The sequence below is a fragment of the Rosa rugosa genome, chromosome 5, assembly GCF_958449725.1.
Source record: "Rosa rugosa chromosome 5, drRosRugo1.1, whole genome shotgun sequence".
Lineage (NCBI taxonomy): Eukaryota > Viridiplantae > Streptophyta > Magnoliopsida > Rosales > Rosaceae > Rosa > Rosa rugosa.
The window spans coordinates 22,626,261-22,640,143 of NC_084824.1; the positions used below are offsets into that span (position 1 = coordinate 22,626,261).

General features: G+C 40.6%; 2 protein-coding genes across 3 annotated transcripts; both read left to right on the plus strand.

Annotated features, from left to right (window-relative positions):
* The first annotated feature begins 620 nt into the window (after window positions 1–620).
* Window positions 621–9,545, plus strand: LOC133709097 (uncharacterized). Of its 2 annotated transcripts, XR_009846150.1 has the most exons (9): window positions 621–3,276; window positions 4,208–4,340; window positions 4,449–4,537; window positions 5,439–5,662; window positions 5,978–6,064; window positions 6,437–6,536; window positions 6,681–6,882; window positions 6,979–8,943; window positions 9,053–9,545. XR_009846150.1 is itself a non-coding variant. In XM_062134708.1 (8 exons), the coding sequence occupies exons 1-8, from the start codon at window positions 1,066–1,068 to the stop codon at window positions 8,601–8,603; spliced, it is 4,671 nt and encodes a 1,556-aa protein (XP_061990692.1). In that variant the 5' UTR covers window positions 621–1,065; the 3' UTR covers window positions 8,604–9,545. The 2 variants fall into 2 exon arrangements, 1 of the variants encoding a protein (XP_061990692.1); XM_062134708.1 differs by having other exon boundaries at window positions 6,979–9,545.
* A 1,218-nt stretch (window positions 9,546–10,763) lies between these two features.
* Window positions 10,764–12,015, plus strand: LOC133711372 (vicilin Car i 2.0101-like). Its single transcript, XM_062137502.1, has 2 exons — window positions 10,764–11,131; window positions 11,213–12,015. Exons 1-2 carry the CDS (start codon window positions 10,764–10,766, stop codon window positions 11,823–11,825), a joined length of 981 nt encoding a protein of 326 aa, XP_061993486.1. The 3' UTR covers window positions 11,826–12,015.
* The last annotated feature ends 1,868 nt before the right edge of the window (window positions 12,016–13,883 follow it).

The following is a 13,883-nucleotide window of genomic DNA, read 5'->3' on the forward strand; positions in this document are numbered from 1 at the left end:
GCCGCCTGTGGAGGGTTTCTTTTGTTCAAATATTTAAGTTTTTGGGTCAAAATGTTTGTTCATCAAGGTCTAAGTTGTGGAGGATGAATTCATTGAATTGCACAACCCTAATTATAAATTATATACGAAATATATTTCTCTTCTTATATAAGAAGTTAAGAACCCTTGTTCTGAATCTGAGTACAGCCTGGTTTCCTATCTCAGTTCTTACCAAAACAACTCGGGCCCAGAAGAAGCTTTAGTGCAGCTCATCATCATCGTAACAAAGCCCCCAGGCAAAAGCTCCAGAATCCCTTCTGTCAGTCACCCCAAGCCCACGCGCTCCTCCGCTACTCGCGCGTGGGCGAATACGTCATTGGTCAGACTCAGACCAAAACGTTAATCCTTAACAGTGGAAGAGGAGAATCCAAAACGCCAAAACGAGTACAGTACCAAACTGTTAAAAAACACAGCCTACAACCTCGTCCTGATTCCGCCACGTCATTAACCGGACTCGCCTCGATCCCACGTGGCGCCCATCAGCGCCGTCCGTGCAAGGCTCGCGCAATCAGATTTGGAGGGAAAAATTCTGGAAAATAAAATCTAACGCGAAAATGAAAAATCCAGAAGAAAAGAAAAAAAAAAAAAAGGGGAAAAAGAAGAAGAAAGGGAAAATATAAATACAGAGAGAGAGAGAGAGAGAGCGTGTTCTCTGTTTCTGCAACAAAGTGCCCAATTGCATAAACACAATATATACAAATCCAGACCTACCTCTCTCTCTCTCTCTCTCGGCGATTTGGAGAATTGCGTCGGCGGCGTTCGGGGTGCCGGTGACGGAATCGCGGCGCTTTCCGGCGAGGTAAGATTTTTCGTGAAATCTTGCTGTGGCAGTTTCACAGTACGGTGTCGTTTTTGATGTGTGAGCATTATTTAGGATTGTGTTGCGTCAGATCTGGTAGGTTTTGACTTGGGGAATTTTGTGTTTGGGAGGGTTAGGGTTTTTTACGGGTCGGATTTGGTGAATTTGGGATGAATTGAAGGGAGAGGTTTGGGGAATTTAGGGGTTCTTGAGAGTGGTGGATGTAGATGGACGAAGGTGTGAGATCTGTTGGCCCTTCAGGGGTGTTGGTGAAGAATAGGAATTCTTCGGGGTGTTTAATTGTGAGGAAGAAGCCCGATGGGGTTAGTGGTGGCGTTGGTTCTTCGAGTTCTCGGAAGGTTTTCGAATCGAAGAAGGAGAAGAAGAGGTCGAGGTTGGTGATGAGTGATTCAGGGTCGAGTGATGAGCTGTTGATGCCGAGGAGGAAAGTTGGGCCGGAGACTATTCGGGTTTGTAATGGTTTAGACAAGGGCATTGTGGAAGGGAGCGGAATGGTTCCGAAGAGGGAGAGACTGGAGCATGGTAGGCGGAATGAGGATGGTATGATTGGTACAAATTATTTGGATGATGGGGGAGGAAGGAGAACTAATTTGGAGGTGTTTGAGTTCAATGAGTATGATGGGATTGAGGGACAACCGATGCGGAGGAGTCGGTTCGGCGATGGAGTTATCGGAGTTGATTTTGGGGAGAGAAGATATGCGGGATCCATGCATGGATCCCGAAGTGGCATTAAGAGGGAATTTGAGACTGGTTCAAGTAGACATCTTGTTGACAAGAGAAAGAACCTGTATCATGACCGCACAAGTAGCTTGAACCGGGGAGATCGTGCTGATAGGGGTAGGTACGAGATGAGTGGCGATGGATCTCAGCTGCCCTTATTGAGAGACAAGTACATGGGTGCTTCAGATGAACCCATTAGGGTCCAGGGTAAAAATGGTGTTTTGAAGGTGATGGTGAAGAAGAAAAACAATGTGCCTGGGCCACTAGGGAACTATAGTTTTCCAAAATCTGAAGAACATAGAAAAGCTCCAAGAAGTGAGGATATTTCCAAGAAGAATGCTATCATCCCTCCATTTTTCACAGAACCAAAGCTTCCTGAGAAACCAGTGTCAGCTGTTAAGACAGAGAAAAACCATGTGAATTTGCGAAAATCATTGCCCACTAAGAACAGCAAGAGCTCTGACTGGGATTCGGAGGACAGTGATACCTCATTGAAGCTAGCAGCAAAGAGTGCCGAAGCCTCTAAACCTATGAAGAGGGCAGGTTGCAAAGTTGAAGATGGTCCTTCATCTGAAAAGACCCCTCCTCCAGCCAGAAATAAAGAAGTCAAACTTAAACGTGGTAGTGGCACAGAGAAGCAGAAACTGCGTGAACGGATAAGGGAGATGCTCCTGAATGCAGGCTGGACCATAGACTATAGGCCTAGAAGGAACAGAGACTACCTGGATGCTGTGTACATTAACCCATCAGGTACAGCTTACTGGTCTATCATTAAGGCTTATGACGCACTTCAAAAGCAAATAAATGAGGAAAATGAGGCTAAACGTAATGGGGATGGTTCTTCACTTGCACCTATAACTGATGACGTACTCAGTCAGTTAACCAGGAAAACTCGAAAGAAGATGGAGAAAGAAATGAAAAGGAAGCAAAGAGCTGACAGTGACAGTGAGAATGCAAAAGGAGTCCGTGTGAAAAAACCTAAAAGTGCCAAGCATGATCCAGAGAGCATGGACAGTGTTAGTTATGAGGAGAAACTAAGCTCCTACTTGAAGCAAGGTGGTAAGTCATTCAAGGGTAGAATGTATGAAAACGGTTTGGATTCAAATGGTCAGAGTTCCTCTCATCATTTACATGGCACTGTTGAAAAACCATCTTCTGGATCTAGTTCTCATATGCCACATGGAAGGAAAAGTAGAAAGCTTGGTAGATGTACTTTGTTGGTTCGTAGTTCTAAAAAGGGGCCTAACTCGGAAAGTGATGGCTTTGTTCCATATACTGGAAAACGAACATTGCTCTCCTGGCTGATTGATACTGGAACTGTGCAATTGAGCCAAAAGGTGCAGTATATGAATCGACGAAGAACTAAAGTAATGCTGGAGGGCTGGATTACACGAGATGGCATTCACTGTGGTTGCTGTAGTAAGATCCTCACAGTCTCGAAATTTGAGATTCATGCAGGGAGCAAATTGCGCCAGCCATTTCAAAATATATGCTTGGACTCTGGGGTTTCCCTTCTGCAATGTCAGATAGATGCATGGAATAGACAAGAGGATATTGAACGCATTGGTTTCCACTCTGTACAAGTTGACGGTGACGATCCCGATGATGATACTTGTGGCCTCTGTGGAGATGGTGGGGATTTGATCTGTTGTGATGGCTGTCCTTCAACATTTCATCAGAGCTGCTTGAACATACAGGTATGTTTACTTTTATTTTCTCATGGCACAGCATATGGTTCCCCGAATGATTTTGTCATTTGTTCCTCTTTGGAGATATTTTGTTGTTTCTCCTCCACCTAGGCTATTATTAAGTCCAGAGATGCAAGATTTCCTTATGAAAGAGAGGGTTTATTGATGGTAATATATTTTTGTAATTTTGGATTCTGGAATGGGGTTTGTGTCTGTGGGTCTGGGAAATCCTGTTGAGTGTTGAGAGCGTAAGTCTTGGCACTTTAGGGAACTTGCTATGAATTTGATGTATCAATGGTGAGTTGGTGACTGTGGTGTGTGATGCTAACCAATCATGTCTTTCTAAGTTTGTTCCGTCATGAGAGTGATAGAGGGAGTGAAAGAGGGTGATGGGAGAGAGATGTTGAATGATCTGAGATAGTTCCAAATGCTTTTGTTGTTATGAAGCTTGTAACCCTCAAATACTTTTGAGAGGGAGATATGCAGCTATGCATAGATTACTTTGCAGATCTGATTGAGCTTCATGTGCAGTATATAATCTGTTAGCTTTGTAATCCCATATACATTTTGGAAAGAGTGTGATGGGAGAGAGACGTTGAATGATCTGAGATAGCTCCAAGTGCTTTTATTGTTATGAAGATTGTAACCCTCAAATACTTTCAAGAGGGAGATATGCAGCTATGCTTAGATTACTTTGCAGATCTGATTGAGCTTCATGTGGAGTATATAATCTGTTAAATCTGTAATCTCATATACATTTTGGAAAGAAATCTTGCTGAAAGTTCAGTTCACGCACATATGTGAACCAAAAAAAAATTTGTACTTATCAAGTATTATTCTTTGTTGAGTTGTCTTGCTTATTTTCGGGAGCTGTGTATAGCTGACTTGTTCTGATTTTTACTCCTTTGGTTAGTTGCTTATATAGTTTTTGTCATTACAGAAGCTTCCTCCAGGTGATTGGCACTGCCCAAATTGTATTTGCAAAGTTTGTGGAATAGCTAGTGAGGTTGTTGCTGAAGAGGATGATACAACTGTTTCTGCACTACTGGCTTGTAGTCTCTGTGGGAAGAAATGTACTCATCTGCTTCCTTGCTTCTGAGGTTTTTGGAATCTGCATATATGCTTTCTTACCATTTCACATCAGATGCACAGCTTGAAAGATAATTTTCTGCTTTTGTTAGGTCACATATCATGCAGTCAGGAGATGGATGCTAGTCCTGCTGATTCCAATAGTTCAGGCTCTTCCTTTTGCGGGCAGAGATGTAGAGAGGTATCACTTATTTTGGTGTTTTCAGCATTTTGTTACCTTGATTTCTGTGTGTATTAGGTTTAACTATAAATAACGAGGCTTTTTTTTAGGAATTATTACTATCTGTTAGGTATAACTGTAAAAATAACAAGTTTTTTAGGATCTGATACTATTATCTATCATCTCTATTTGGTCTATGTAGTCTTTCATCCTTCTTCGACAATGCTTATCAAAGGACAAAAAACAAATCTGCCCTTTCACCTGTTACTTTAAGCTCAGATTGGTGGTTAACTAAAAATCTCAAGGTTCCAAACTAGTAAATTTCTTGCTGCGCAATTTAGACAACAGTAAATGTTGGCATTTAATTTTGAAGTTTAATAAGAATTTTCACCCATAATCCTTCCCATGGCCATTTGGGGGTTGTAGAGGTTGTCTTATTCCTAAACTGTTGTCATCTTTCCAAAAGTGTCTAAACCATTTTGATATTGGCTCAAACCTGAATTTAAGTGGAAAGTTTGGCGCAGAAGGAAATTTATTGATATTTCCATCAATCTCTTTGAAATTTTTAGGGAGGATCACAGATGTGTTTTTTTGTTCGTTTAACCTAGAAACCTAACTGAAGTATGGTGACCAACTGCCAAATCCAGTGTAAAGGGACTAGAGGGAAAAAATTACAAATATTAAGTAAACAAAGTTTATGCACTTTGCTATTTCATGTTCTCATGACCTACTTATCAACTTATTTGGTGTTCGGATAATGTAGAATTGATAAGTTATAGTTATATACTTTTTTGTTTCTGGTATGGAAGATCCCATATGTATTATAGATGTAGAAATGGTTTTTCTCTTCCCCTGTGAGCTTAATCTATAACTTCAGTTCTTCATAGGGTACTGACTTAAATTTATTTTGCTCCTTGTTTAGCTCTTTGAGAATTTGCAGAGATGTCTCGGGGTCAAACATGAACTAGAAGCAGGATATACGTGGTCACTTGTAAAGAGAACAGATGTAGATAGAGGATTTCCTCTGAGGGTTGAATGCAATTCTAAGCTCGCTGTTGCATTGACTGTTATGGATGAATGCTTTTTGCCTATTGTTGACAGACGGAGTGGGATCAATTTAATCCATAATGTTCTATATAATTGTGGGTAAGTGCTTAGAAAGCGTGCTTCTCTAGTCGTTAATATTCTGAATATTCTCATCTGCACTTTGGTATGCCACGTTGGCAGGTTTAAAAGATTGCTATAATTCTAGATAAGTATCCTTTTGGTCCTATTCTTTGGTTATGAAAAGACGAGATAAATGTATGCATTTGGCACAATATGTTAGCAATAATAATTAGCTGGCTTTCCAAGCTAGAGGTGTGATATCACATGATTATTTTTTTTTGGTTACATTTGGTGAAAAATGCTATTAGGCTATGGTGTTTTAACTAATGAGTTATTTCATCCCTTTTTGCTTAGATCAAACTTCAATCGGCTGAACTACAGTGGCTTCTACGCTGCTATTTTGGAGAAAGGTGATGAAATAATATCTGCCGCTTCTATCAGGTATATAATGCTCATATTAGATGGCTATGGTTTCATCTTTGAATGTAATGTTTGGAGTGAATTATATTCGATGGGTATCATTTCACTAGTTGTTGAAGCTTATTGAAAAAAAAAAATCCACTTCATATCACTTTTAAAGCAGCATATATTCTTTTTTAACTTTGGTAAAATGCTATATGATAAGTTTCTTGTTCTTGGAATTAAGGCCCTAAAACTACTGTGGATGTATATGTGTTAGCATGTCAAATTGACAATAAATGAGACCATGCATTCTTTACTTAACTATGTTTTCCATGAGGCAATCGTTCCTTCTAAAGTGTCTCAAAATCAACAAACAAGTTCTCACAATTATGTCTTCTACTTTCTGGTTAGGTTTCATGGTACAATGTTAGCAGAGATGCCATTCATCGGAACTCGTCACATATACAGGCGACAAGGGATGTGTCGTAGGCTTTTCTGTGCCATTGAATCGGTAAAGCTATGAGGATTATATATTGCTGATTATTTTATTTGCATGAAAGAGATGTTTAAATTTTTTAAATTGTTGTCCCTTGAGTGCGGTCTTACCTGCTATTATTGTATGCCATTGATTGTTCTCCTTCTTTCTATTTTGAAGGCTCTCTGCTCCCTGAAGGTTGAGAAGTTGGTTATCCCTGCAATTGCGGAACTCATGCATACATGGACAGGTGTTTTTGGTTTTGTTCCTCTTGAGGAATCATTCAAGCAAGAAGTGAGGTCAATCAATATGTTAGTCTTCCCTGGTATAGACATGCTACAGAAGCTGCTGGTGGACAAAGAAAATGAGACAAACATGACAGGTAGCACGTGTTCTATTTAAAGTTGTTTATTGCTTGAACTTAAATTGCCTGTTCTCTGACTTTGCATTTTGTACCTTCAATGTCATGTTGCAATAGGTGTAAAGAAAATGGACGGCCTAGGCAAGGATTGTATAAAGCCTGGAGGAGGAGGCAAATCTGATATTGGTTCCCCAGCTAGTCTTGATCATCATGGGAGTGATGGAGCTGGTATGCTTCATATCAATGAAACTGTAGATGAAGCTGCTGATGTGGACTCTGGTTCTCGATGTCTAGGTGTCTCCTTAAATGATACTCCTGTAATGAGTGGCTCTTTGGATGCCTCTGATGAACTCAAAAATTTAGATTCTACTGGAAGGAGTATGTCTTCCGAGTCTCCTGCCGGTGACCAATTAGCTGGATCTACTTCTGACGGGAAATGCCTTCCTAATACAAGCCATGAAGTTCTCGAGATAGGAACTAAACCACTGCTGGAGTCTCCTGTTGAGGATAATAGGCAGTGTAATTCCAAGTGTCCTGTTGTTTCTTCAAATAATATTTCCATGTTGAATGGTGGTTCGTTAGATGCTTCTCATGAACAAAACAATCAGATTTCGATCAATGGGACTCTGTCTGCTGACTCTGATTCAGGTGCTAAGTTAGCTGAATATGGTTCTGAAGCAAAATTCCCATCTCCCCCTGAAAGAAGCAGTGAAGCTGTAGACACTGCACCTGTTGAAGATAATGTCTTGTCTACCTCGCAGTGTCCTGCTGCCTCATTAAATAATACTTCCATGATAAGGAGTAATCTAATGAAAGCTTCTCAGGTTCCCGCTAAGGGGACTGCATCTTCCGACTCCAATTCAGTTGCCAAGTTAGATGAATACACTTCTGAAGCAAAATGCCAGTCTCCCTCTAAAACAATTGATGAAGCTCTAGAGATTGGAAATGAAACAATACTGCATTCTCCTGTTGAAGGTAATATGCAGTCCACCTCTCAAGGTCCTGGTGCTCCATTAAATAATACTTCCATGTTGACTAGTAGCTCATCAGATGCTGCTTCTCATGAACTTAAGGTTTTGGATTCAACCAAGGGGAATCCATCTTTTGACTGTGATTCAGGTGCCGAGTTAACTGAACACACTTCTGAAGTGAAACGCAAGTCTTCCCCTGTTACAAGACATGAAGTTCTAGAGACGGAAAATCAACCAGTGGCAGATTCTCCCATTGAAGATAATCTCCAGTCTACCTCTCAGAGTCCTGACGCTTCGTTAAAGGATACTTCCATGTTGAGTAGTGGTTCACTGAATGCTTTCCATGAACTCAACATTCAGGCTTCAACCAAGGGGACTCCATCCAACTCTGATCAAGGCGCCAAGTTAGCTGAGTACACGTTGGATGCAAAATGTCAGTCTTCTCCGGATACAAGTGATGATCAAATGATGGGAGTAAAACCATTCCTGGATAATTCTTCAAGGTGCTTGAAAGAAAGTGCTTCTGATAATTCCCATGAAGAGAATGTTGATAGGGCCTCCCTTGAGCCTGTTCCTTTTTCAGGAGAAACTTTTGGTGGGAACAGTGAGGAAGATGGAAATCCAAATTCGAGTTTCTGTGAGACTGAGAAACAATCATATGTGGCTCCAGAAGTTGCTTCTGATGCAGTGCATTGTGAAAAGAGCATCCCTAAAGCATCTAGTGATGGCTCCGCTACTGATTCTGGGAGGGATGAATCTGGTTCTGTTTGATATTGTTGCTGATTTTTTATGCCAATCCACCCATGTTCTCTTCCAATGTGGGAACGCCTCATTGTTCACAATTTTGCAGGCCACTGGAGGCCTGGAGCTGATGGTGTATGCTCTGATTCAGATTGGGTGAATAAGTGGTATTATTACAACTACAAAGAAATCCTAGCCTTTAGCCATATTCTCAGTATGGTTTTAAAGTTCTATATCCAACTTAACTGGACCTTGAGATTTATTTTTATCCTTGGAAGTTGCAAGATGTGCCTTTGTTGCATCTAGGATTCTGTCATGTACAATTAAGTGGTGAAGCTGCTGCTAAGAAATGCCACCTTGATAGTCCTAGGTATGTCAATTAGTATACTGATGCTACCTCGTTGTGTTATATGCGTAGAAAGAGCTTAAGGTGAAGTTTGGAATTTATCCAATGTTAGCTCGTCATTTGGTGGTTTCAGGTTATTAGAACCTTTGCTCCTACTGTCTGGGCAGCATTAAAGTTGCATCTCGGCCACAATTTTGATTGTTCAACTGGTTGGGAAGCAGTGAATTCTCTTGTCTAGTTCTGCAGCTCAGACCAGTATGGGGCTCGATCATCTGTTTTAATGGTATGTGCATGATAGTCAATCTGAATCGGCAATGGGAAAGGTGTTCTGCCATTGAAAATCGTTCTTCCATGCATTTGTGTGAATTTCTCATAAGATTTCCGAATCACTCACTAGCTTTGTAGATTTATTGGACTCGGAATCAAATTGCTTGCAAGATTAGAGGAGCCTTTCTGTGTATATGTCTGTTTCTCATTACTTTTGAGCTCATTAAGTTTTGTTTATCTAGCTTCTCTCGTATTAATCAAGGGCGTTATTAGTTATTGTTGAACTAGTCACTCATGTATCTCAAACTACTGCCCTGTTTAGGCATTATTAAATGAGCTCGCGCTCTGCATTCTTATTAGCACAAAATTAGTGAGATTTGGAATAACGATGATGCTTCCTCACTAAGCCAACAACCATCTAGTTGTCTCTTAATTCTTGGTCATGGCATCCACTTCCAGTAGACGTGTTTGCATCTAACTCCGGGGTCCCTATGGGATCATGTCATATAAAAAGCTTATTCAGATTTAGCATTTCGATCCATCATGGAAATAAAGAGAGAGGGGATGGACAAGTACACAGGCATAGTCCCTTACCTCTACGGCGTGCTTCTCCGACTGAAGCGTCGGCAGGGATTTCAGAGAGTTGGGGTGGAAGAACCGTATGGTCTGGTTAATCGGAGGTTCAGGGTTGTGGGTATTGCAGTCATGATTTCCAGGAGGTGGAAGAACATTGTGTCTGGGGCATCAAGAGTCTAGGCTTATGGATAGTGTCTAATAGGCCCTTGATGATCTATTTTTCATTTATTTTCTTGTTGGGATGATTGAATTCTTTGTAATAATCGCAGTAAATTTCTGCAAATGCAAAGACAGAATATATGTTTGTTTTAAACGATAATTGGGGTATTTTGTCAAGATTTAAGTAAATATTTGAACCGATTTTTCATTGTGCCCCTATAACTAAACATATATCAACCATTGAAGACATTGTCAGATCATAGCCCTTGGTAGCAGGGAATTTATCAGCACATTTGCCTCATCTTTGAACAAGTTTCATAACATCGAATTACTCTTTTTACATATTTTATATTTTTATTGCAAGAGTTCACAGCGTCGAATTTTTTTTTTGTTTTTTTATTACATCAACAACTAGTTAGTTTTGAGTCGAACTCACGCCCTTCTTTCCTACGAATGAGAGACATATGCCATTAATCACCTACGAATGAGAGACATATGCCATTAATCAAAATAGTACTGCGCCACAGCATAGAGTTTCGTTTTCAATGTCTCGTAACTTATGTTTACTTTACAGTATTTCATAAAAAAAAAAACTAAATTCTCGAAAAAGATACTGTAGACAACTCAGCCTGAAGTTTTCAGAAAAGGATGCTTTTGGTATCTTTGTTATACATCCACATATATGCCTGAAGTTCGATGCACCAAGGAAAATATTCGACACTAGTCACCTTGCATGTAATCTCCATAGACAAGTGTACTTTGCATGCAGAGTCTTCACCTTGTATAAATACCTCGGCAATCTCTATGCCATGCTTTCTCAGACTCGCTCTAAAGCAATAACCATGGGGATACTCAAAGCTTTGTTCATTTTCTCTCTCTTCCTTGCCTCCATCTCTCTCTCTCTTAGCTATGAGGATGACCCTCAAGAGCAGTTCCAGCAATGCCAGCAGAGCTGCCAGCAGGAGTTGCCGAGGGGGTTGCAACAGCAGCAGTGCCAGCAAGAATGCCGAGAGCAGATGATGGCGGAGCAACGACTGAGATATACTGCTTGTCTGAGGAGGTGCGACCAACAGCAACCCTACCCCGGACAACAGCAACAATGTCGTCAACAATGCGGGCAGCGATTGAGCCACCAAGAGCGTCAACAAATATGCCAGCAGCATTGTGAGAGGCAACAAAGTGGCGATTGGCAACAACTGTGCCAATCAAGGTAATTATAGTTTAGAAAGTAATTGAACTGTTGTCTTATGGGTCAAAAGATGACTAAGTTACCTTTTTATTCATACAAAAGGTGCCACCAGCAATTGCAGCAAGGAAGTGTAATCGAACAAGACTTGATTATCAATCCAAGGAGAGATCCTGAACAGCAATTTGAGCAATGCCAGCAGAGCTGTCAATCTAGGCAACGCGGTGGCCAGCAACAACAACAACAATGTCGTCAGCAGTGCGCACAGCAATTGAGCCACCAGGAGCGTCAGCAGATCTGCCAGCAGCGTTGTCAGAGGCAACAACAGGGAGGGGATTGGCAACAACAACAACATTGCCAAAGAAGGTGCGAGCAACAACTACAACAAGGAGAGCAAGACTTCAACCGGCAATCAAGAGATCCCGAGCAGAAACTTGAGCAATGCGAGCAAAGCTGCCAATCAAGGCAACAAGGACAACAATGCCGTCAACAGTGCGCACAGCAATTGAGCCAACACGAACGTCGGCAGATTTGCCAAAAGCGTTGCCAGAGGCAACAAGGGGGGGACCGGCAACAACAACAACATTGCCAAAGAAGGTGCGAGCAACAACTTCAACAAGGAGAACAAGATGAGGGTCAATTTGACATGCTACAATTAAAGCAAGAACAGGGTCAGAGCCTACCCTTATCTTCAACTTTGGACTTCGCAGGCTTCTAACTTCCTAGCAGTAATCAGTATCAGAGAGAGGTTAATGTACGTCTTATAATTAATGATGTAATAAAATCTACGTAGTATGTAGATCAGTTGTAACCAAAAAAAATCTACGCAGTATGTAGATCAGATAGCTAGTACTATGGGCAGTGCTAGAGTACTTTTGAAGTTATTGCTTACGTAGAGTGAGCTTCAATCTTGGGTCTAGAAAGAACTCTAGCTTTTTGCCATATAAATCAATAAATAAAAATGGTGGTGTAGTTGGACCTCCAACTTTGATATTTGAATTTGAATTTTTTTTTTAAATTGTTAATAGATTTTGTCAATTCAGATGAAAAGACAAATAAAGACAGAGAAAGAGAGAAAAAAAAATCACCAAAGTGGTCGAGTTTAGGGTTTAGAACCCTAAACTAAGTGATATTTGAATAATTGTTAATAGATTTTCTCAACTTAGAGGAAAAGACAAATAAAGAGAGAGAGACAAAAAAAAAAAAAACACCGGCCACTACAAGTGGTCGAGTTGGTAAGAGCCTCCAGGTGTAGAATCTCCACACTCGGTTTCATATCTCGCCGACGCTGATTGAAGTTCCTAATCTATTATTGATGGTCAGTGAGGAGAAAACGTTTTAACATGACCTCTCATGCACAGATTAGTCTCTAGACCTACGAAGTCTTTGATGATACATGTAATATCAATAAAAAATGTAGTACATTGAATAAAATACAACAATATTTAATAAAATAAAATAAAATAAAATACTTTGATAAATTAATAAGTTATTAATTGATTGGTAAACTAATAAATTATTAATTTATTAATTATTTAATATTTGCTAAATAATTAAATTAATAGGATTTACTTGAATTCAAGTCTGTTAATGTATAAGTTTTGTTTTATTTGCCTATTACTATGTTTTTCATAGTTGAATAGACTCGCTTACAATAAGTGAGCATGACATGTCAAATGAATGATTCTATTCTATGTATCACCGTGATGCTTTCTTCATCACAACTTCTTCATTATTTGTAGATGGGCAGAAGGATATGTAACGGTTATTCTGGCCTTACTATATGTTCAAGATGGTAGCAGAATGATATGTAACGGTTATTCTGGCTTTACCCTATATGGAAATCCCTATAATGGTCTTTATCAAAAAAAAAAATAATAATAATAATAATAATAAATAAAAAAAGGCTATTAATGTATAGACGTCTAACTGTACATGTATGTGAAACAATAAACGAGAAAAATTGTGAAGCCATTCAACAATAAATGAGTGAAATTGTGAAGCCATTCAATACGCTCAAACAATGGAGTTGGTTTTTTTGAACCAAATCATTCATTCATCTCAAGCCAGAATGGCACGGATACATACCTTCCCTTGCCAACTCTAGGGCAAGTTTAGGACGTGGTATGCTAGCACCACCCATTAGACAACCAGTGCTCACTTATTCAGCGAGCCTATGAACTATGAACATACATAATAAATAGGCACAAAAACAAAACAAAAGTGCATAGGTCCCTAAAAAAATAGGGTATAACTTAGAAAGAAAAAATTATATCTAATTTGGAGGCCAAAACAGACCCAATAGTAGCCCTAGGACCAACACTTAGCCCGAAGACAAAGTGAAGGCCCGGGCCTATAAACCGCAGCCCTACAGGATATGCAGCCAAGGCCCAACAGTGAAGCCCAACCCATCATCTCTCTACAGCGCAGAGCCGTTGAGCTTCACGACGCCATCGCCGCCCGACGAGAGAGCCTCCCAAAGCCATCACTGCCTAACGCCATCGCTTCCGATCTCGCGCCCAACCCAGAAGCGAGGTACGATCTACACCACAGTTCGAAACCATTCGAAACCCGTCACGGGCCGCACAAACGCCGTCGTCTGGAGCGAAAAAACTAGCCGTCGCCGTCAGGAGTGAAAACCAGCCTCCTCCTCGTCATGAACCTCCAGCCCCAAGCTGCCTCGATCCGAATAGGTACAGCTACCACCATCAAAACCTCAAGCAAAGACCCCATAGGGCTAGACCATGTGTCGCCCGTCCGGCAGCATCCCCATGAC